Source organism: Haliaeetus albicilla, chromosome 18, assembly GCF_947461875.1.
Source record: "Haliaeetus albicilla chromosome 18, bHalAlb1.1, whole genome shotgun sequence".
Taxonomy (NCBI): Eukaryota; Metazoa; Chordata; class Aves; order Accipitriformes; family Accipitridae; genus Haliaeetus; species Haliaeetus albicilla.
Genome location: NC_091500.1, coordinates 6646391 through 6669676, shown reverse-complemented (window position 1 = coordinate 6669676; position 23286 = coordinate 6646391). Strand labels below are relative to the sequence as shown.

The 23286-nt window shown below is 44.9% G+C and overlaps 1 protein-coding gene and 1 pseudogene across 5 annotated transcripts in view; one reads left to right on the top strand and one right to left on the bottom strand.

Moving 5' to 3' along the window:
* The first annotated feature begins 300 nt into the window (after positions 1–300).
* ADGRF5 (adhesion G protein-coupled receptor F5) overlaps positions 301–23286 on the top strand; it is a 47563-nt gene continuing 24577 nt past the window's right edge. The window contains exons 1-4 of one of the 5 annotated variants that reach the window (XM_069805644.1): positions 302–649; positions 6664–6765; positions 20507–20635; positions 22846–22906. In XM_069805644.1, the coding sequence (XP_069661745.1) occupies positions 20531–20635; positions 22846–22906 (166 nt within the window). In that variant the 5' untranslated portion in view covers positions 302–649; positions 6664–6765; positions 20507–20530. Of the gene's footprint in view, positions 650–6663; positions 6766–19031; positions 19154–20506; positions 20636–22845; positions 22907–23286 lie in introns of those variants that run through there. The other 4 variants (XM_069805645.1, XM_069805642.1, XM_069805643.1 and 1 more) reach the window with 4 other exon arrangements.
* Positions 14583–14966, bottom strand: LOC104316932 (mitochondrial import inner membrane translocase subunit Tim9 pseudogene; annotated as a pseudogene).

Sequence of the window (23286 nt, the reverse complement as noted above, 5' to 3'; positions counted from 1 at the left end):
GTAATTTCTTTCACTTCCACACCCCTGATAACCAAAAAAGTGTTTTCCCCATCTTGAACTTGCACTCCCCAGCAACTCCGTTAGCACCCCCACCCAAGTGTCTCTTGCACCCACTTCCCCCCCCACCGCAGGAAGTCACTTTGAAAATATTTCCCAGGTTCCTTCCTGGCCAGAGGTCATCTCCGTGTTTTGGACCAGCAAGAATCACCATGTTCTCTGACACAACAAACAGAGAAGGAAGATCTGCCCTGCCCATCCAGCACAGCGCTTTCAGGCTTGTGTTTTTTAGCTGGAACTCCACCCCGTGCTGGTGGAGAAGGGATCGGTTCCCACTGATCACAGGAAAGGGAGGTCACGGGGTTTGCTTGATTAAATCACCACAAGCCAAAAGGTTCTCTCTCTCGCTTACTGAGAATTGCTTACAGGCTGTTTAATTTGTTCCAAAAAGAAAAGCAAAACAAAAAAAAAACAAACCCCGAGCCCAACAACCAAGAGCACACACGGAAAAACAGGTGTGTCTCCAGCTCTTGGGGAAACAAAGGGCAGAGACTGAGGCAGGAGTTGACACTTGGATGGGGAGTTTCCTTCCCAGCACAGGAGGACAAGTTTGGAAAAGACTCGGACCCGACCAGCACTTGTTGTCCTACAGGTATGGAAGATGTATGTGAAATGTAGCATCGGTCTCCTCGTGCGGTTTAACAGTTTGGGGCAGGTGAAGGTGGCTTGAAGGAATTTTCAGGGCCAGATTCTGACACTGCGGTGCAAGCTTTACGTGACCGGTAAACCTGCCGCAGGTTTCTACAGGCAGAACTGTGATCGGCACATGTTTCATTTTGTGGTGATTAGTTGACATTTTTCTGTAGGATGCTTTTGGCTTTTCAGGGTATGAATTAAGCCATTCAAGCTTCTGTCAAAGTGCTACTGTCTGTTAGCTTGGCTAGTGAATTTTAATAGAGGTTATGATTAATCTAGTTTAAGCTCAGGGCTGCAGAGGTAGAAGGACATGCACAGAAATACTCTGCTAATCTGGACTGCGTTTATTACCTCCTAAGGCATGCTACATAGTTTCAGAAAAAAAACAGATCAACTGCAATAACATTTGGGTTTTTTTTAACTTTGTTTTATGCTTATAGGGACTGGGATTTGCAATGCAGGTAACAGGCACTGTATTTTTGTCAGCTGTATAAAATGGTGGGTTTGTTTCTTTTAAGAGCAATCTCTTGCATCCCCCTTCAGTTTCATATTAGGTGATGCTTGCTGACAGGGGAGAGGGACTTGGGGCACCCATGGCCACAGGCTGAGACACTGCTGTGTCCTGTCTTTGAGTGTCACATTTATCTTGTTTCCATTCTTTTCTACCTGTGTTTATTGCTGCTTAAATGAAAGCCAGTTTTATAGTGTTATGTTGGAGTGCTGTTGCCAGTGCTCAGTGTCAGGGGGATACAAAGATGCTTTCTGGTGCTTTCACCTCCATTGATGTCTATAAACCCAAAAGTCCTGCTCCATCCAAACATCCCGATGCAGCAGTATCCACTGGTTGCTTAAATGATCATGATTCAGAAAAAACTCTCTCTTTCCTTGTCAGTGGGAAAGTGATGCTCACCTACGTGCATAATGAGCTTTCAGATTTGGGGAAGAAAACTGTTATTGTTTGAATGCTGTAACTTGCTTTCAGTGACAGTTTTATGTGAGGCGATGAGCTTGTAACAGGCAAGGGAATAGCAAGGGAAAGGACATTGGGAATTTGAAAGCCGGAGGCTCCTTTTCTCCTTGCTCCATCACTTGCTGTTGCATGGTTAAAATGGCATTTCTCAACCTGTAGATCTTCCTCTCACCCAGAAAATTCCTCATCTATTTGTGTCACCTTATCTGTCTTTCGATGTCTGGCAACATTGCAGAACGAATTGATACATAAGGAAATTTAGGAGCAAATCTTTAGCATCTGTGTAGCTGTGACACTTGACTGAATTCAGTAATGGCTCAGCCAACTCAGCAGGAACCCTGTGTGAGTATTTGGCATTTGTCATTATTTAACTTCCCTAGATTCCTCTGAGTTCGCCTCTGGTGATCCAGGTTTAAAAAACAAACAAACAGAACATGCGTAGGCTCTGGGAAGATATCTTTGTCCTAAGCGTCTTGATTATTTTTATTTTTTTAACACCTCTTAGACAGGCTTAATAAAGCAGTTTTCCAAAGTCTCAATTGAAGACGTGGGAAATTCCTCAAACTAGGCAGAGCTTCCTCTCATTGTTAAAACACAAAAGACCAGCGCAGCCCTTACTCGAGTTCCTTTTTTAACCCATTCATCTTGATCAAGAAAGCCTCCCTGCTGCTGCCACCGTTCATGGCTGCAATTCACAGTTTGCCAGAAGAAACAAGGGCTTACAGTAGGCAAGCATGGATGTGAATAGCATCATCCATGAAGGCATCGTTAGTTTTGGGGCTATATTTGCACATTGTAAATTGAATGTACTTGCACTTGAAACTGAAATGATTTGCTGCTGGAATTAATCTCAGCCTTGTGTAAGAATCATGGCTTTTCAAGACCAAATGGGATGAATCTACAGTAAAACCAAACTCATTTTGGAAAACCATTTCCAGTTTTTCATGGAACAGTTTCTTAGGGCTGTGACCTCAAAGAGGTGTCCAGTTGCCATTTGGGAGCTGATCCACTGTAATTTCATGATTATGCAGAGTTTTTTTCTCAAATAATCTTGCATGTTGCTCAGCCTGCCTATGGGCAGTTACCACCCATCAACTAATCTGATCCAGCACCTGGTGCGTGTAGTAACGAAGCAGCAGCTTGTCCCCCTTATCTGTGCTCGGCAGCGTCCTGCCTGAGGACTGAGCCAGCGCTGGGCGAGGGCAGAACCTGCGGGGCTGTGGTGGTGGCCCTACGGTGGTCTGGAGGGGTTGTGTTAGGCATGTGGGTGAGATGGAAGGCACAAGGTGGGTGTGCAGGAACAGGGAGTATGGGAAAGAGCTTGCAAAAGATGATTTGCAATGGCACGTTTCTCTCTGATGGAGGAATGAGCTGCTCCATGTTTTTTGCAAGACAAAGCAGTTCCTGCAGAGCAGCTAAGCCACTGTAGCAGGTTGTCTAGTAATTACAGTGCTATATTTGCATGTTATAATGCTGCACCAGTGGACTTTGTTAAGGAATTTTTGACTACATTTGCAGCCTATTCTGAGGGCTTGTCTGCTTACAGTGGTGGCCTGTAAGAGAGGTTTCACTTGCAAAACCATCCCATGACATGACATGGATGTTGTAACCTTAATCCATCATTTCTGCTCTCAGCCCATATATTTTCTCCAAACTTCAGTTTATCCATGGAAGCCTGTAATGAATTCTGCCCCAAAGCCCTCCCCTCTCCATTATAAGTCCCACCTGAGCAAGCCAAACAAGATGGGTGTACTGGGTCTGTCTGGGATGGAGTTAACTTTCTTCATAACAGCCCATAAGGTGCTGTGTTTTGGATTTGTGGCTAAAACAGTGTCAACAGCACACCAATGTTTTGGCTATCGCTGAGCAGTGCTTGCACAGCATCAAGGCTTTCTTTTTCCCACTCCATAGTGAGTGGACTGGGGGTTGGGAGGGGTTACAGCTTGGAAAGCTGTCTCGAATTCACAAAAATGATATTTCAAACCATATAACATCATGTTCAGCAATAAAAAACAGGGGCGGGGGTCAGGGTTGTCTTCCAAGGTGGCCATTGCTTGGAGACTTGTGGGCATCTGTCTACTTGTGGGAGGTGGTGAGTGATTGCCTTCACATCACTTGCTTTTCCTTTCTTCTTTCTTTCCCTTATTAACCTGTATATATCTCAACCCACTAGCTTTCTCACTTTTTCCTCTTCCTATTCTCTCCCCCATCCTGCTGGCAGGTGGGGAGTGAGTGGCTGTGTGGGTGCTTAGCTGCAGGGCAGTGTCAACCCACCACAACAGGATATCCAGCCCATCTTTTAGACACCTTCTAATGGACCACTTTTGAATAAACAGAAGGCTTTCCCAGCCCAGAAAAAAAAACTTTAACCCCCTTGTGTCATCTCAATCAGCTGATTTACACAAAGTAGTATTTATTTTAGGAAGAGGTCACCTAAAATTGACCACTCCTGGCATTGAAATCCTTCCTTCTGGCTGAAAGGGGACCTGTGTCTCATTTGCCTTCTAGGTGTTGCTACAGCTCTCACTTTATCAGGCTGTTAGCGCAAGCACTGATGAGTTGTTATTCCTGCCCCAGGTTCTCTCTAAAATCCCTGTGAAGTAGGGACAGCTAACACCATCCTTGTTTGGCAGCAAGAACAGAAACACAGTAGTAGCGAGGGTTTGCTTACATAGTTGGCTGCTGTCAACCCAGGCTCTACTTAAACCCACCTCAACAGGAGAGAAAATCTTGTGGCAGGCCAGGTTTGAGGATGTCTGTGAGTAGCAGAGCTGTATGTATTCCCCATTTAAATTGTAATTCGAAACATTAATTTCCAAATGCCTTCCCCAAAAACATAACAGAGCTGTGATCTAGCATGTAATTTACTGTCCTCGGAAATTCCTCAAAACAGCAGAGCTTCCCCCAATTGTTCATACACAGAGGAAAAGTTCTACTAGAGTTCCTGCTTCAGCTCGCTCCTGTGACCACTGGCCTGGCCCTCGACAACCATCAGGCTGAGTGTGTAAAAACCATCTTCATTCCAAAGCTGTCTCTACGTGCCTTATGACAGGCTCTTCACAGCGTACCCCTTGCTCCTGAAATTGTTTTACTGTTCCTTCTTGAGGGAGAAATTCTTTAAATTCCTGCATGGGGTCCCTAAAATCTGAGTCCAATGATCCTATGGCTGAGATCCTGGATGAGCCTGTGCATTTCTCAAGTCTCTCCAGCTATAAAACAGGACTGATGGCACTTCCTTCCTTCCTCTCACTATCCATCCTGTTTCAAGCCTACAGCTTAAAAAGTCCAATTGCTGTTCATAAGTGGTTATGGTCCCTTATCTCAGTAAGGACATACAAGATGTTAGAATCACCGAATCATAGAATGGTTTGGGTTGGGCAGGACGTTAAAGATCATCTAGTTCCAACCCCCCTGCCATGGGCAGGGACACCTTCCGCTAGACCAGGTTGCTCAAAGCCTCATCCAACCTGGCCTTGAACTCTGCCAGGGATGGGGCATCCACAACTTCTCTGGGCAACCTGTTCCACTGCCTCACCATCCTCACAGTAAAGAATTTTTTCCTAATATCTTATCTAAATCTACCCTCTTTCAGTTTCAAGCCATTACCCCTTGTCCTATCACTACACTCCCTGCTAAAGACTCCCTCCCCATCTTTCCTGTAGGCCCCCTTTAGGTACTGGAAGGCTGCTGTAAGGTCTCCCTGGAGCCTTCTCTCCTCCAGGCTGAACAACCCCAGCTCTCTCAGCCTGTCCTCATAGGGGAGGTGTTCTGTGCTATTAATGAAAATCTGTTGCAAAAGCTTCCTGCTCTTTTCTGAAATGCTTTATTTCTGAACAGCCTTGCAATGGTGGCTACAGCAGTGTTTCAGCATCTTAGTACCAAACTTGGCGAAGGCTTAATCCATCTGACAGCAGTTAAGGGAGGCTTCCCTTGTCCCTAACATAAGTGCAGATGCTTTTGAGGGTGTTGAAGCAGAGGAGATTCCTGCTGAAGTAAGACTTAGCCTGCTTGTACAGTCAGCAGAGAGAAACACAAGTGCCTCTGAAGATTTGCCGTGGGAGATACCCCCAAAGTTAGGCACCAACCTCGTCCCATTGAGGGCAGAGGAGCTGAAGAATATTCCCCATCTTGAAACGTGCATTTTACCATAGGCCATGCTAGGATTAGAAGAAACACATGCGACAGCAACAGAGTAGCATGAGAGGCTGAAGTTTTTCCCTAACCCTGAGGCCATCTGTCAGGGCACAGCTTACCTCCATATGCGTGAACTCTCCTTTTCCCTCTAAAACAAGGCAGCCTAGGCTGTGCTGCTGACTGAGGACAGCCCCTGGCCCATACTGTTCTTTCAAGCATTTCTGTGAATCTTGGCATTGGCATTGGCTGAGACAGGGAACAGGCTAAGTATTGACTAGGTCTAGAAAAACAGGGCAGAAAGAGACCTCAGCAGGTTATGTACTCCAGCCCTACATCTCATGGAAGGTGTTTGTTTAAGCTCTCCGAAGGAACCCTGGGGCCTGAGAAATGCCACTCCTCTACCCAGCTCAGTGTTGGATCTCATGAGCAAACCTGCCATCAGATGCAAGTTGTCTTGCATTGCGGTGCTTTTATGCCATGTGAGCCCAACATGCACCATAGGGGCTCACAAGCCTGGAACATCCCTGGTCTAAATCTGAAGCATGATGTTATTTTGAACCAGGCTGAACATCTGTCTGAAGTCTAATATTCCATAAAGTCTTCTGAACATTAGTAAAACAAACTAGTCCCATCTATGTTGCTGATATTCTATCTTGATTTCACACCTAATGCCAATGATGAAGATGAAAGAGCTCTGATGATTTTGAAAACATTGTAGACAAGTGTAACCTTCAAAGAAGTTAAATACTAGCACTGTTCAGCATTTCTGAGTTATCCTGTGCTCTGAAAGACAGACCAGTACAAAAACGGTAAGGCTGGAAGTGAGATCAGTGGAACAAAATATAAACAATTATTTTTTCTCTCAGGCTTGATCGTTACAGAAGAGAATTATGAGATATGGACAACAGAGACCTGCCTTCACTGATCTAAGGGATTTCCCTCCATTTATATGATTCTTTGTGCAAAAGGTAGATGCTATTTTTGTACTTCTACATTTTTGTTGCTAGGTGTGACAGGCCAGGCCCTCAGGCAGGAAACTCCTGCTGTCCCGAGCAGGATTATACAAACTCCAAACGGCTGACACCTACACAACTTGCAGTAGCTTCCTATACAGCCAGCTGTGCTTGCAGCAATAACAGGAAAAAAATCAAGAGGTTAATAAAACGAAATGAGCAGGAAGCATGCAGTCATCAGACTTTCTAGTACTTCAGTCTATAGAAGTAACCCGTGGCTGGCCTGACTTAGGGACCTAATCCAAAACTCATTGAAGCCCATGGAAATTCCACTTCAGCGGATATTGTTAGACCTCACTCTTCACTATACCGTTACGGGAGTACATGGAGAGTTCCACCTTCCCTGTACTCACACAGTACTGAGCTCCAAATCTCTTGCTTCGTTACTGCTAGCTGTGAGATAGGCCTGCCACTAATAACTGCAGATGCTCCAAAAAGGATGAGGAAAAGAAGGGAAAGTTCATGGCTACATCCCTTCTCCCATCCCAGCCATCAGAGGTGAGCAAATGTGTGTTGGCATGTGCTTTTCCACAGCCTTTAAATCATATGGTACTTGGCTACGTGCAAAGAGCTGGAATAGCAGAGTGGAACTCATTGTTTTGCATTTTCTTTTTTTTTCCCCTGTTGTTGTTCTACAAAACTCTAACATGAAGGTCAAGCAGGAGCCCTTAGCTGGAGTTGAGAGAAACCTCCTGAGCAGAGGGGAGGGAGAAATGCCAGGAAGAAGGCAAGAATTGGGCAGGGCTTTCTTTTTCCAGTAGAGTGCTGATTTAAATGCCTTTTTCACTTTGGTTTCAACTACCACTATTTTCAGCCTGGCATATTAAAGTGCCGCGTGGCATGGGGAGCATTCATCCCTTCACTTATGAGTTCCATGACATCTGTTTGCACACAACTAACTCACAAAAAATAAAAATTGTCCCCACAGTCCCCCTGAAAATGAAACCTCTGATCAAGTCCTACAGATCCCTTAGCATACCAGCTAGCTTGGCCCTCTGCACCATGCTAGGCACAAAGCTGGAATAACACAGTTCCTCAAACATCACAGAGAAGTACCTTGCAGCCTGTTTATTGCCTGTTTGAATCCTTATCACTAAGCCATTCGATTTGGAGTCCTTGATTAATTTGTGTTTATTTTGTTTTTGTTCTCATTCAGATGTGTTATCTAAGGTCAGTGCAACTTCCCCTGTCCCCCCTTTCCCTTTCAGCCAACTCTCCCATGAAATATTGTTGTGCCTGGGCGTGTGTTTCTTAAAGTCATTGTGTGCTTTATGTCCGAAACAAACATTGTCTCATCATCCAACTTATTACGCACTACCCAAAGGTCATATTTTATGCACAGAAGGGAAAGCTCTTCTGTTGTGGCTGAGGAAGAACAAACTGGACAGACGGTGAAAACAAGGGCTTTAGCCCCAGAAATCGAGTCTCTGAAAAAATGATCAGTGGCTGTTTGAAAAGGATAAACCAGGTCTCAGCTGCTATAAGCTACTGGGCAGCCATGGAGCTAGACTGTCTTGTATCCACATATCTGCTCCCTTCACTCCTTCTAATCTTTAGCAGCTCCTGGTTCCTCTCTCCATATGTCCTTCACCTCCACAGATCTCATGGCACCATAGGCCTTTCATCCAAAATGCCTAAAGGGAGGCAGAGCTATTTAAGCCACAGGAAAATGCTGGCGTGGGGACAACTGAGTTTACTAAGTTTGTCGGTGATAAAAGGAAGACTAGGGAAAATGTGAGCCTTCTCCAGAAGGAAATGGGAGACCTGGTTACCAGGGATATGGAGAAGGCTGAGGTACTCGGTGACTTTTTTGCCTCAGTCTTCACCGGAGAGTGCTCCAGCCACATCGCCCAAGTCGCAGAAGGCAAAGGCAGGGACTGGGAGAATGAAGAACTGCCCACTGTAGGAGAAGATCAGGTTTGAGACCATCTAAGGAACCTGAAGGTGCACAAGTCCATGGGACCTGATGAGATGCATCCGCGGGTCCTGAGGGAGCTGGTGGATAAAGTGGCTAAGCCAAAATTCATCATATTTGAGAAGTCGTGGCAGCCCGGGGAAGTTCCCACTGACTGGAAAAGTGAAAACATAACCCTCATTTTTAAAAAGGGAAAAAAGGAAGACCTGGGGAACTATAGGCCAGTCAGTTTCACCTCTGTGCCTGGCAAGATGATGGAGCAGATCCTTCTGGAAACTATGCTAGGGCACATGGAAAATAAGGAGGTGATTGGTGACAGCCAACATGACTTCACTAAGGGCAAATTGTGCCTGACAAATTTGGTGGCCTTCTATGATGGGGTTACAGTGTTGGTGGATAAGGGAAGAGCAACTGACGTCATCTACCTCGACTTGTGCAAAGCATTTGACACTGTCAACATGACATCTTGTCTCTAAATTGGACAGACATGGATTTGATGCATGGAACATGTGGTGGATAAGGAATTGGCTGGATGCTCACACTCAAAGAGTTGCAGTCAACAGCTTGATGTCCAAGTGGAGACCAGTGATGAGTGGAGTTCGTCAGGGGTCGGTATTGGGACCAGCACTGTTTAACACCTTTGTCGGTGACATGGACAGTGGGACTGAGTGCACCCTCAGCAAGTTTGAAGACGACACCAAGCTGTGTGGTGTTGTTGACTTGCTGGAGGGAAGGGATGCCATCCAGAGGGACCTCAACAGGCTTGAGACGTGGGCCTGTGCGAACCTCATGAAGTTCAACAAGGCCAATTACAAGGTCCTGAACATGGGTCAGGGCATTCCCAAGCACAAATACAAGCTGGGCAATGAGTGGATTGAGAGCAGACCTGCGGAGAAGGACTTGGGGCTCCTAGTGGATGAAAACCTGAATATGAGCCAGCAATGTAGACTTGCAGCCCAGAAAGCCAATCTCATTCTGGGCTGCATCAAAAGAAGTGTAGCTAGCCAGCAGGGAGGTGATTCTCCCCCTCTACTCCATTTGTATGAGACCCCACCTGGAGTACTGCGTTCAGCTCTGTGGTCCCCAGCATAAGAAAGACACGGACGTGCTCAAGTGGGTCCAGAGGAGGCCATGAAGATGATCAGGGGGCTGGAGCACCTCCCCTATGAGGACAGGCTGAGAGAGTTGGGGTTGTTCAGCCTGGAGAAGAGAAAGCTCCAGAGAGACCTTACAGCAGCCTGCCAGCACTTAAAGGGGGCCTACAGGAAAGATGGGGAGGGAGTCTTTATCAGGGAGTGTAGTGATAGGACAAGGGGTAATGGCTTGAAACTGAAAGAGGGTAGATTTAGATAAGATATTAGGAAAAAATTCTTTACTGTGAGGGTGGTGAGGCAGTGGAACAGGTTGCCCAGAGAAGTTGTGGATGCCCCATCCCTGGCAGTGTTGAAGGCCAGGTTGGATGAGGCTTTGAGCAACCTGGTCTAGTAGAAGGTGTCCCTGCCCATGGCAGTGGGGTTGGACTAGATGATCTTTGTGGTCCCTTCCAACCCAAACCATTCTATGATTCTGTGATAAAAACCATATAGCCCAAGTGGAAAGATGCAGAGCAGAACAAGTACCAAGGTGGGATGGCTGTTGTGCTAGAACGACACAGGAGTTTTCAGCCTAAACAACTGATGGGGAATGTCATAGTGATGTATGCTGCTACGAGGCTGTGGAGCAAGTGTGCCATCCAGATTGATAACTAAGGACCAGACCTTACCCTAATGAGCAGCAGATTCAAAGCAAGCAAAGGAGATTTAGGCCTGCTTGCTCCTGGATCTTATGGATATTTGCCATTCTCCTAGGTTTTCTTACAGTTTACTTCATTTTGTGTAAGCTTAATGGGCCGTTAAGGGCTGTTAAACACCAAGGGCTCGCCTTTGCCTCCAGAAGTTCCTGTACCTCTGATAGCCAGAAGTGGAAAGAACATTCTGAAGATCTGCTGCTATAAGCTTACTTCACTTTTGTAAAACTCTTCCCTAGGGCCTCTGCGATAGCCCACGTTGGATAAGAAGCAACTGGGCTAGAGGATCCTTAGATCCAACCAAGTGCAAAACTGTTTATGACATTAAGCAACCAGTACTCATTAGACGGTTTGGGGGAACAGTCTCTCAGTGTGAACAAAGGAGGAAAAACACAGAATTAACTGCTTTTACAATGAGGCTTGACAAACCTCTAAAGCAGAATATAGGAGGCCAACCACACAGGGGGGTCATAACCTCAGTGACCCAGGACGTGTCTTATGGGGCTGATCATGGGCTGATCACCTCACAAAGAACTCTGCTGGCTGAAGACATGTTGTGGCTACAGAGTTGTTCATTATCCTCTTTACCACTGACACCAAAGGCGTGTTCATCTCTACTTCTGCACAAGAGGGGCCATGTTCCCAGACACAGAATATAGAAAAGTTTCAGCCAACAGGAATAAAATACCTCTATCTGGGATGGCTGCATGAAGATGGATAACTCTGTGTATTCTGACACAGAAATACTTGTTTCAACTTACACTTCTGCATTCATAATCCTTCACCAAAGAAGCCACTCCAGGGTGGGTGCCTCTTTAGTTGCCCTCATCAGTTATTTATAGACATTGGCAAGATCCCCCTGTGCCTTTCCTTTTCCAGGCTAAACAGTCCCAGCTCTCTCAGCCTCTCCTGGTATGACAGATGCTCCAGCCCCTTAATGATCTTTGTGGCCCTTTGCTGGACTCACTCTAGTATGTCTATGTCTCTCTCGTACTGGGAAGCCTGTGAACTGGACACTGCTTCAGATGCATCCAGAACCAGGAAATCTTCTCATCATTAAGTCTGGTATCAAATGAAAAATGATGTCCCAAAGACTCTAGAAAGAAGACATAGCCAGGCAGGTTAAGAGACGCTACCAAATGTGTCTGCCTGTAAGAGACAAGAGAGTGGAAATCTGGGAGTCAGACTGAAGGATAAGGTAGAATAAGCCATGTCCTGCCGAGTGAACAGAGGTTACCTGAGCTAGGGAACCCAAGTAATGACCTGTAGGGCTGTGAGAGTCTCTATACAAGCAGTCTGGCCACCAGACGTGAGCTACCAAACCCTGCTGCAAGGTATTTTACAGCATGCCAACAACATACTACTTCTGGCTCTGGTACAACCCAGGTTTCTCTGCGCCATGCTACACTGGTAAGGTGACAGACGCCATGAGCCACGTGAGCGTCATCTCCCTGCCAAAGATGGGGGTACCTACTCTGAAGAAAACTTATTCTTCAGCAGACCTTTCCTATCCATAATGAAATGGCTGTAAGTGCAGGTGAACTTTGTTACCTAGCCCCATGAGAGAGGCAGGCCAGAGGTCTAGCATTAGCGTGGTAGCTTCCCAGCCAGGTCAACTCTACAGCTAGCCAGCAACTGGGACAGTGCTAATGTCTTGCCAAATGTGGCAGACTGTTTCTCACCTTCCTCCTTCCCTGAGTTAATGCTTAGCCAATAACTACTGCAGTTAATGCTTATTCATGTCAGAATACCGTCACTGATCCAGCAGATTGCTATTCTCCACTGAAAAGCAGTAAGTCCAACTATGAACTGTTCCGGGAGGGCTAGGATGATGTTCAAGGGCTGGCTGGTACTGTCCAGACTATGTTGAAAATGTTCATGGAAAGTTCTGTTGGCTGGTCTCAGAGCATTAGGAGTGCTTGAAGGATATGATAATTTGGCCATTCGGCTGGGCAATATTTTCTGTGCTGTCAATTATCTGGCTGAGTGGTTCCTATTCCAGCTACTGTGCCTTGCAAACATGAGTCTTGCAGAGTTATTTTCTTCTTGCAGGAAGTACTGCTTGGTCATGGTATGATTTGAGCCTGATCTGCAGATAGCTGGGACTAAATTATTTCCATTTTCCATGTAGACTATTTGAGTGTGTAAAAAGGTCATCACCAATTCACAGGAAGCTTACAGAGGAATAAAGGAATTTAAAGTCATAGGTCAAGAAGTAAAAGTATATACTTTGTAAACAAGGATGGAAAATGTGACTTGATGTAGAAAACGGTGTGAATCAGATCCCTCCTCTGGAAATACCATTTCAGGAAAACCCTTGATAAGGCTGTAGATACAGTTCACCTCCTCTGTGCTTAAACCAGTGGGAATGTTGTGCTGGAGAGTTCCAGAAAGGAATTCCTGAACTTGTCGAAGATGGATATAGCAAAGTCCAAACACAGCTCTGAGTACACAGATTGGTGGTCTTGCATGTCTCCTCTGAATCTCTTTGAACTCATTCATTGCACAGAAATTGAAGCAGTGTAAAGAAACAGAGGGAATTGGAAGAGGTCAGTAAACCACCTACCTGGTGCCCCATTGCCACAAACTCACATGGAGGCAGAACCAATGGCTCTCTTCCATGTCAGCAATTTCATTGCCTGTTCTTAAAAACCTCCAGTGAAGGCAACTCTGTGGCTTCCCTGGGTAGCCTAATGCAGTGCTTCTAACCTTTACAATTACACATTTTCCATAATCACCAACATACTTATCTTTGCTTCAGACTGTGTGATTTCACATCACCCTTCACCAAGCTGTCACTGTGAACATTTATGTCAGTCCTTTACCAGGTGACAGATTTATTGTGTCCTTACCTGAGTCATGTCCTGTCTAAACCAAACAACCTTCAACCCGTTCACAAGGTCATGCTCTGCTCATGTCTTAGCATTCACGTGGCTCTCCTTTGGATGCTCTCCAATACAGCAACATCTGGACGCAGCACTCCAGCCAAAGCATCAATTGCATCAAGTAGAGCACTTCTGTTACCTTCCAGGTCCTAAATTAAAAATACTTGTTAATAAACTTCAGAATGAGATTAGCCTTATTTTCAACATCATCATGCTGAGTAGATTTAGGTAGCTGTTTGCTAGGACTCCCTCCAGATTCTTTTCTGCAAGACTGAGGTGGCCAAGACTATATAAAGTCGTGTGAGAGAGGGATAATAAATGAAGCCCCAGGCATCACCAGATTCACCCCCAAACCTTTTATCTCAAAGGAATCTGCCTATTAGTTCCAATATGCTTGGGATTCACTCTGTCCTTCCATTTCTAAAACACAGCTCTCTGAGAGGCTGACCATGCAAAGTTCAGGCTAAAAAATATTAAGAACGGAAAATGGTGTAAGAACCTACAGTGTTGCATCCAGCTTCTCAGAGGTTTTGCCATCTTGTTCTGAGTTTGGGATACAAGTGGCAACAGGATTTGATTACACAAATTGCTGAGGTTAGATTCCAGAGATGAGACGAGACTGAAGTGTTAACAGCCAGGACTGGAATGAAGATTGGTGAGTCAAGAGGGCTGTATCTTGTTAACTTCATATCTAAATTGTTTCCACATTTATTTTTGCTTTGAACAGTATCTCTCAAGTTGCACCTATGTGGGAACATTACCCTGGTGTATTTTGTTCATGCCATATGCAGTGTGTTCACATGCTTTTGTAACAGCACATTTCCAGTCAATTACAGGATCAATGTAGCTCTGCCTTGTTTTGGATCAGTGCTCCTCATTCAGAGCAGAGATCCTCTAACACACCTTTTGCTTGCTTTCTTGAGCCTGTGAAGTCTCTCTAAGTCTCAGATGTTGAAACCAAAAGTGTTCTGAGGTTGAAACTTTGAAACTTTAAAACTTTAAAATCCAGGAAGTTCACAGTTTCTGGTGACTTGACAGTACGTGATGAACGCATACAGGAAAAAAACAGCAGGATGACCAGGACGTCCCCCTGTGCTCACATACCAAGTTGATTACATACCTAATGCTCTGACATTGTGCAATTTTCACATTGTCCTGCAAAGTGAACCAAGATTTCTCATACTTTTAGGCTGTGGTTTGATGATACAGTGTCTTGAGGAGAAACCCTCTCTTACAGAACCCTTTCACCTTGCTGACATTCTTTCCCATTCCCACACCCCAAGGTGAACAGAATGCTGTGGTCTAACAAGTTTGGCCAAGCAGTCCTGCTTTAGCTGTCAGAGCTTCATTCTGCTGAATATGGTACTCCTGAAATCTCATGGAGATCCTTTGTACCATTTTAAAATACTCCTGTAGGCAGTGGTCTGAGCAAGTAATCTCTTCTGGTTTAACCTCTCTGCTAGTGAAATCCTTTATGCAATCCAGGAAGCAGTTTTCTGTAAGTTCATTGTATGTTCTGAGAAACTCAGAACAGCTTGGTCTGATCAGATTCCAATAATTGTCCACCCATATTCTACAGCCTGTGATTCACTCACCTATTCAACTGCTTTTGGTGTTGTTGGTTAAAATTGTTTGAACGCCACAGCAATAAAAAAAGGGGGGGGCAGGGGTGGGAAGGGCTTAAATAAGATTGCTTTTCCAGTCAAGGGCTGGCAATGTGAAAGGTATGGATCAACCACAGCTAACTTGGTCTAAGGCAAGGCTGCCCTCCTCTTCACCCCATCCTCTGTGCTGGCACTGCTGCTTATCTAAACCTGCAAGGAGACAGCCAAGGGAGCAACACTGCGTGAAAACTACACAACTGTTTCTGTAGGGATAGACCACGGACTCATGCTGAACTGCTTGCCAGGGCAGAAAGGAAGAGGTCCTCCTTCTCCTTACCCTCCTGCCCACCTCTGTTCCTTCCCCCTTCCCTGCCTGGGGCCACGAATCTGCTCCTCTCCTTGCTCTGGCCCTGGCACTCACTGGGCCCTTCTCTGAGCTGATTAAACTCACTCAGATGAAAGCAAGCTAGACACCTTGTTGCTGGTTTAGTTTGCTGCAGGGACAGTGAGTTAAATTGGCTCAGAGAGGGGTCTGGAAGGCACCAGCACAAGGCCAGCAGTAAAACCTGCCAGCAGAGAGAGAGGTGGTTGCATTTAGTGCTGTAGATGTAGCCTTGGTTTTCTGCTTGTTCAGGTTCTTGAACCAGCTTGGGTGGGCAATAAACCAGACCGATGCCACTGTAAGAGTGGGGACAAGCTGTAAGGGCAACCAGGGCATCAGTCATGCCAATTTAATCACCTTAAAACTGCTGCAGAATGGCAGGCTGAGGGCTGACTCACCGTGTTGTGGGGAGGAGCAGGTGACCAGGTTTGCAGAATAGGGAACAGGAGTAGGCTGTATTGCTGCCAAGGACAATACACCCTCAAGATGGCTCATTGAAGAGAAGTCTACAGTCACATGCCATGATATCCTTAGCATCTGCAGTAAATGCTGGCAGCTGCAAAGCCTGAAGGGCCAACTTTGCTAAACACACATTTTGCTTTTTATGACTCAGACCCAGCAAGAGGCAAAATGCGGTGACATGTCTTAGGGCTGTTAGAAATGGAGCAACCAGCACACTCACAACAGAAAGAGGTTGAAGACCTGGTCCAAGCTCACTGTGACACAGAAATGACCACTACTGCTCTAGACAGATGACATCAAGAGCCACCCAAACTATGCCCAGGGCTGCCATGACAGCCGTCCATCCTCTTCCCCTGAAACAGCCAATGTCAGCCGGCAACATGACCCTGTTGCAACTGCTGGACCAGCCACAATGTCACAACGCCTTAATTTGGGAACTAGTGTAGAAATGGGAAAGGCACAACACCTTATCAGACACCTTACTGACTTTTTTGCTTCTGTTTTCCTTCTGCGGTATGACAATGAGTGGCATTTACAGCTTGACTCAGTTGTCTACCTTGGAGATGTGTGCTCTTTTGGGATGGCCTGGTGTGTGCCACGTGGACTTCAGCTCCTGCATGGTGGCTCTGGAGATCCTGGGGCACATCTGCCTACCCCACGAGTCTATTGCTTTCCCATGGACTTCTTACGAGAAGTCAGGGTCTCCACAGGGACTGCTTCCAGTCTGTAGGGGAACAGGAGGTCTTCCCATAGACTTATCTCCTGAATTAAACACTGTTTAAAAAATAATCCCCCATAACACGAGTTTAATCCTAGGCTTTTCCACAGAAATTGCACAAGTTCAGTGAGTCACTGTCTCACACACAGTGCTGTGGAAACAAATTCCATTGATAAACTGGCTGTGACTGAACACTGTAGGGCCAAGGGCCCCGTTGTTATTTGGACAGATGTCCCCTGTTTGTGCAGTGGGTTTCTAGCTCCAGATTTTGTTCAAGGTAGATACATAACACATCAGAGTTTCCCCTAGTTTCTGGGAATTTCCTGCTTTTCCCCACCTTCCACAGGAGCCATCAGAGCCGTAGGTCTGCTTCTCTCTGCAGCTTGTCTAAGGGCACCAACCCATGTCCCTAGTGCCTTCCAGGTCCAGCCCACAGTGAGCATGCTGCCAGCTCCGGCGGGAAAACTTCAGGGTTTTCCTCCCTTGTTATTTAAATCAAAGCCCACAGACATTTTTCCATAGCTACAAAACATGATTTTACTGTTTTCAGGCCTCAACACCCTCTTTTGTTAGAACAAAGCAGGTGAGTAACAGAAGCAGAACAAGTTAGTCCACTTGATAAACTAATCCGCAGATAAGACACTGAAGGACTTAGATCAGTGCAGGGGGAAACAATGAGAACTACCTGATGAATGGTATCAGGAAATATCTCCTCTTAAAATGCCTTGTGGCTTTTCTGCAGTGGCATCTCTGGTCAGCCTCACACTTGAAAATTGAGTACAGGCTCTAGAGGCGACTTTTTCTGGGCAGTAATAACGTGTTCAGCTAATTATACAAGTTCCTGTGTCTTGGTTTCCCTTTGAGACAGCAGCCTGGGCTGTAGTAGAAAGCAGGAGATCTAATTAGAAGATCTTTTCTTTGAATCACCTGAGAAGGTAAACGATATTATATCTCTGGGTGTCTTGTTTATTTTCTGAAATATATGCGATGGTAACTATTGTGCTGGGTGCATTTGCAAGAGAGGGTGTAATTATTTTGCAACATTTATGAAAAAGAGAAACTTACAGAAAAAGAAGGTCACGTAGATCACCTGTGTCCTGGGTTAAAGTGAGACCTTGCTATTTACCTCTAGGTATCTTCTGCACTTTAGAGCTAACTTTAAAGAACATTTTTCAACCTGAATGCTGCGGAGAAGAAGAGATTTGGTAGCAAACCTGGGTTTCTTCAGCTCTCTGGGGCTTTATAACTCAAACATAATTATTGCCTCCCAGGAGACAGTTTGTTTGAGAAATGATGAATATGTCCACTTATCTTCTGTTTTACCAGCTAAAGTTTGATGCAGATTTGTGACCATTGCAAAAGATGCATGCAAAACTGTAGCAGATGCTGTTTAACCTCATCATAAATTTTGCTTAATGACCATTTTTCCTTTCTATTATCTGTTTCATCAACCTGTTATCAATGAAATATAAGTTCTTTGTATAGATCAAGCTAATGTACCATATGCTGTAAGCATATGCTGTATATACAAAACTATCAGAAAACTTTGCTTTGTTAGTGTTTCTATTACTGTGTCATGTCACTATCTCAGGGACTTGTGTCACAGCTTATAACTTGGCAGTGTTTCCCCCTTGATCCGTTTTGATCCATCTTGGTCTTGGGATCACCCAGATCCATGGAAGTCTTTAGGTTGTCACAAGTGCATGATGTCTTCAAAATAGTCTTTCCTGTAGATGCTGGATGTAGAATACTGATGGACATGCCCAGGAAACTGAAGAAATATTTCCCTAGGTTTCCCCCCCACCCCCCCACCCCAATTCTGCCAGCCATTCATCTATTGGATAACAAAAGCCTGTAACAGTCTTTTTTTTAATGGATTTTGGGGTGGAGTGGGAAGATATTCTGAATCAGTGAGATGTCTTGCTTTCTGGTTATTCCTATATAGGAACATAAGAGCAGCCATACTGGATCAGCTCAAATGTCTAGCTAGCACAGTCTCCTGGTGTTTGGGTTTTTTTCCTCTGTTGCTACCCTAGAATATCTTAAAATTAATTTTCTTTTTTTAATTGCACCTCAGAATTCAGTTGACGTTTCTTGAGACCCCATTTCTAAGTGATAATAGTTCAGAGTCCATCACAGAATACATAATGTCAGGATGCTTTCTTTCTACCTTACACTTATCAGTGCTGAATTTCATGAATTTCATGACCCAGTCACTCAGTATCCTGCAATCCCTATGCAGATATTCACAGGCAGACTTTCCTTTTGTTACTCTCAATCATTTAAAGTTTTCCAGTGTTGTATCACTAATCACTGCCTTTTCCACATCACTTGAGAACACAGGGTAAGACACAGGCTTACACCCATGTTCCTGCGGAGCTCTGGTGATGACATCTCTCTATTGGAAAAGCAAATAATTTCTTCCTACTTTTGCCTCCTACCTTTTAACCAGGTCAGTATCCAGGTGAAGTCTCACTGCAGAACTACCTTTAGTGAGAAACCCTGACAAATCCCTGCTGGATACTCGTGTCAGTGACATCAACTATATTGCTTGGCTATAAGCTCATTGCTGTCCTCTATCCTTTCACAAGGTGAGACTACAGATCATGTTCATATTATAATTTTCTGTCACTGGCTCTTTTGAGGAGGAAAGTCACCATGAAGCTCCCTGTCTACTTGGGAGCACCAGCTCTCATATGCAATATGGTGGCAATAGGCATCCATTGCCAATGTTCATTATCAGCTCAGGAGGGGCTGATTTTTCTGCTTTCACCTGGTGATTCACAGCCTTTCAAAGCCTGAGTTTGTATGAACAGACTCTTCAATACAAAAAGATCATAATTTTACAAAAGCTCATGATTTTAATCAAGCTGATGTTATCCACTCAGGTACTGTTCAGTACTGTTCTTAAGAGTCTTTTCTCAGTGCTTTCCTTTCTTAAAATGATTTTTGCAATCTGCTTTGGTTCTGCTTTTTCCTGTAGCTCTCTACTAGCTGCTCATTCTGGAGGTAGGGAAGTGCTTTGTTAACCAGAAAGGAATAACCAGAAAGTGCATATTCATAGAAAAATACGTATTTTTACATATTCTTCAGCTCCCTTTCTCTATTCCTTCTGGTTGCATAAATGTGTCAGCACCCGTTTTAAGGGTCCATGCATGTTTTGCCTCTCCTTTTATGTTTCATCATCCAGTCTATTGCATGAGTAAATTAGCTTAGGTATTAATGAGCTGGAGAAGATGGGTTTTTTCTGGGTTTTGATTTCAGGCACCACATTATAATCTGGTGTGTCAGTATTCATGGGTTCCAGGTTATTTACTTGTTAACTTCAGTACAATTAATGGAGATAAAACCTCAGAAAAACATGGATTTTTACCAAGAGATACCACTCTTCATTGTTTCCCTTGTTAGCCAAGGGGTTACAAACACACAGAAATCTCTAGTTGAGCCCATGATGTTACTAATCCCTCTCCAGAGTGGGACATGGCTGGTAGCAGAGCTCTCACTGCTGCAACAGGACAGGCCCTCACTTACAGCAACATTTTTAACTATTCCCTCATGTTCTGACTGTGCATTTGTCAAGTACCACTGCGAGGAATATTTGAAGACCCAAAGTCAACTTTTCTCATGGCAGATGAATTTCTAGCACCTCATTTGTCCCTGGTAGGAATCTGCTTAGGACTCTGCTTTCTCCAAGTGATTTCTTTCTCCCTCCATTTTGAGTAGGTACAGCTGACGTGAAAAAAAGGAGATATGAGGGAAACAGTCTAGTGACAGTGGCAGAAGAATAATTATAGACCTTGTTGCATGCTCTGTCTTGGATGGAGCAAACAGGCAGAATGTGCTGAAAAAGTCTGAACGTACTGTTTTTGTAGAGTGTTCTGGTATTTCCTACTGTGTGAGTCAGCTGAAAATTCCCTGATTCTTTTGCTTCATTCTCCTCTCAGGTTGTACAGCAGTCACTGGACAAAATGCCATCCCCAATTACTGCAGGTCTCCACTGCCTATTTCTACTGGTCACAGCATGTTGCCAGACATCACAGGACTCAAACTTTCATCCATTCATCCAATACATAGTGAGTATCCTTTCCCAGCCCCACTGGTTTTCATTTGGTCTCTGCTTGTAGCACCCAGCTGCTATAGCTCTTTACAAAACCTCAGAGGACGTCAGTATAAGATCAGGTGGGAAAACTGAACCCAGAGTCTCCCCAGTGTGTAAAAGAGATGGAGAAATCCAGGAACTGGGCTTTTCTTGCTTCCCAGTCTTAAAGCCTCTCCAGAAGGAACTGAGCAAAACTTCTGGTTTCTCACTTGTGTTAGTCTGCAAGGGATGTAAATTGCTGTCCCTGGAGCTAAGCCTAGGTGACAGTTACGTGGGCACTGTTCCTGGATGGGATTCACCCGCCCTATGAGAGACAGAAACCAATTAAGTCAACAAAACTAGCTTAGGCACAGACGTCCTTACAGGTAGGTGACAGGAGTCTCTTGGCAGTCAGACATGAGTACACATCACCAAAATGCCACCCCTGAGTGACTTGTGTTTAGACGTTGTGCTTGGACTCAGGCTCTACTTCAGTTTCCCACTTTTTCAATAATTCTCACGTACCACTTTTGCTTCACTATAGTGTGAATTATGGAAATCTGTTTTGTGCTTTGTCCTATATAGGGATTTGGTAACAGGCACCTTCCGCACAAATAGTCCCTAACTAGAAACGACAAAAGAGGAACAGAGAAACGAAAGGACTGAACAAATGGAAGTTAATATAGTCTAGTAAAGAAAACTAGTCTACAAATCTACCAGCTCTTGGTCTAGCACAATTATTATTAGACCAGAAAATACTTCTTTTTTCTTCTACATTATGAACCCTATCAAGGCAAACCAGATTCTAGCATCTATATTCAGCCCCTAGCACCACAGGGACCTTAGTTCTTATGGACTGACCAGAACACAATATGCTTTTTTGAGCAGGTTGAAAAAAAGGCAAGAAGAGGTGAAGAGAAAGGTGTGAACTCCTTAAGCTGTTTCTGCCACTATCCCTTGTCTTGGCAAACCAAGATATAGCTGGCTCAAGCAGCACTGTCTGCTCTTTGGCAAATGTCTAATAGTGAGCAAGTATCTTGTTTGCTCTGTTTTTTTCAAACTGTCTCCAGCTCAGCACTTAGGCATTTTCATGAAAAGAGTAACACTGTATTTTTTAGCACCATTGATCCATCGTTGATCCTGCAAATGAATCACTTAATAGTGTGAAATATGTGAAGTATTTAATGACATAGCAATACCCTGTAGCTGTTTGGGAGAATAATTAAAAAAGGAAACCACTGAGACCAAACCTGGGGGAAGAAGTGGATTGCAGTGGGCTTTCTGTAACTTTTGCAGCTAACCTCTAAGCTGAAAGGTAGTACCCCTAGCAGTGCAAAAATGCCAATGCGCCTTGGGATCTTCACTGCCAGCACAGTGGCGATACGAAGCCCAGCTCTAATCACACACCAGATGGTTCCTTTATGTAAAGAGATGACTTAAGAGTTGCCAAGCTATTCACTCTTTCTGTAAATAAAGATTTCAGTAGGACTCAAGAAACTGGCAAAGCTGCAAATTTCCTGCCTGCGTCTTTGCTTGTTCTTCAGCCTTTCTTGCTAACTGTGGTGCCAATGTATTTTTAGAGCATGATTAAAAAAATAAGATGGTCTGCATCTCACTTGGCTGCACCCTGTGTGAACCCAACCATACTGAAATTGTGCCACTACTACCCTGGTCAACTGTGTGCCCACAAAAGAGCTGACCTGACACCTGAGCTGGAGCCAAGACAGTTCAATCCCCTTTCTACTGCTGCTCAGGCTGGCTTTGCTGCTGCAGAATTGGAAGCTCAGAGGAAAGAGGAACGCAAAGGGTAATAGGAGTCCACTTTCTGGATTCAAAGGCTGAGTGGCCAGATCTCCCAAACAGTTTGCAAGGCTGGCGCAGGACTGAGAGCACTACATCAGCCCCATAGCCAGTTTGCAGCTCAGACACAGAATTTCTGCTAAGCTGAAACAATTGCCTTGCAGAGACACACAAAGAGAGACCTGCAAACTCAGTACATCCCTCAGCTGCTGTTTAACATTTCCCTGCTTGGAAGATATAAATGTTCTGTTTAAAGAGGAAAAGGGGGGCAGGGAGGACCAAAGATTGAGGGAGGGGAAAAAATGATCTATGCCGGTATTTTCTTCACTAATTCTTTCATGCCAACAACAGCAGCTAGAGCCTCACTTTGTTTTTTCACAGAGCTTCACTCTCTTTTTTCCACAGACTGACAGCGTGCTAGGAGAGGAAAGCTTCCAGTCAGAGATGCAAAGGCAGAAGCGAAACGGTATGTACACATATGTATGGTAACAGAGCAGGTTCCTAGTAAACTGAGGGTGAAATCACTGTTGGGGACAGCAGCTCTTGAGATACTGAACTTTGATCATCAAGGAGAAGTAGTTGTTGTGGTTTAACCCCAGCCAGCAGCTAAGCACCACCCAGCTGCTCACTCACTCTCCCCCAGCGGGATGGGGGACAGAATCAGAAGGCTCAAAGTGAGAAAACTCATGGGTTGAGATAAAGACAGTTTAATCAGTAAAGCCAAACAAGGAATTCATTCCCCACTTCCCGCGGGCAGGCAGGTGTTCAGCCATCTCCAGGACAGCAGGGCTCCATCACGCCTAACGGTGACTTGGGAAGACAAAATGCCATCACTCCAAACGTCCT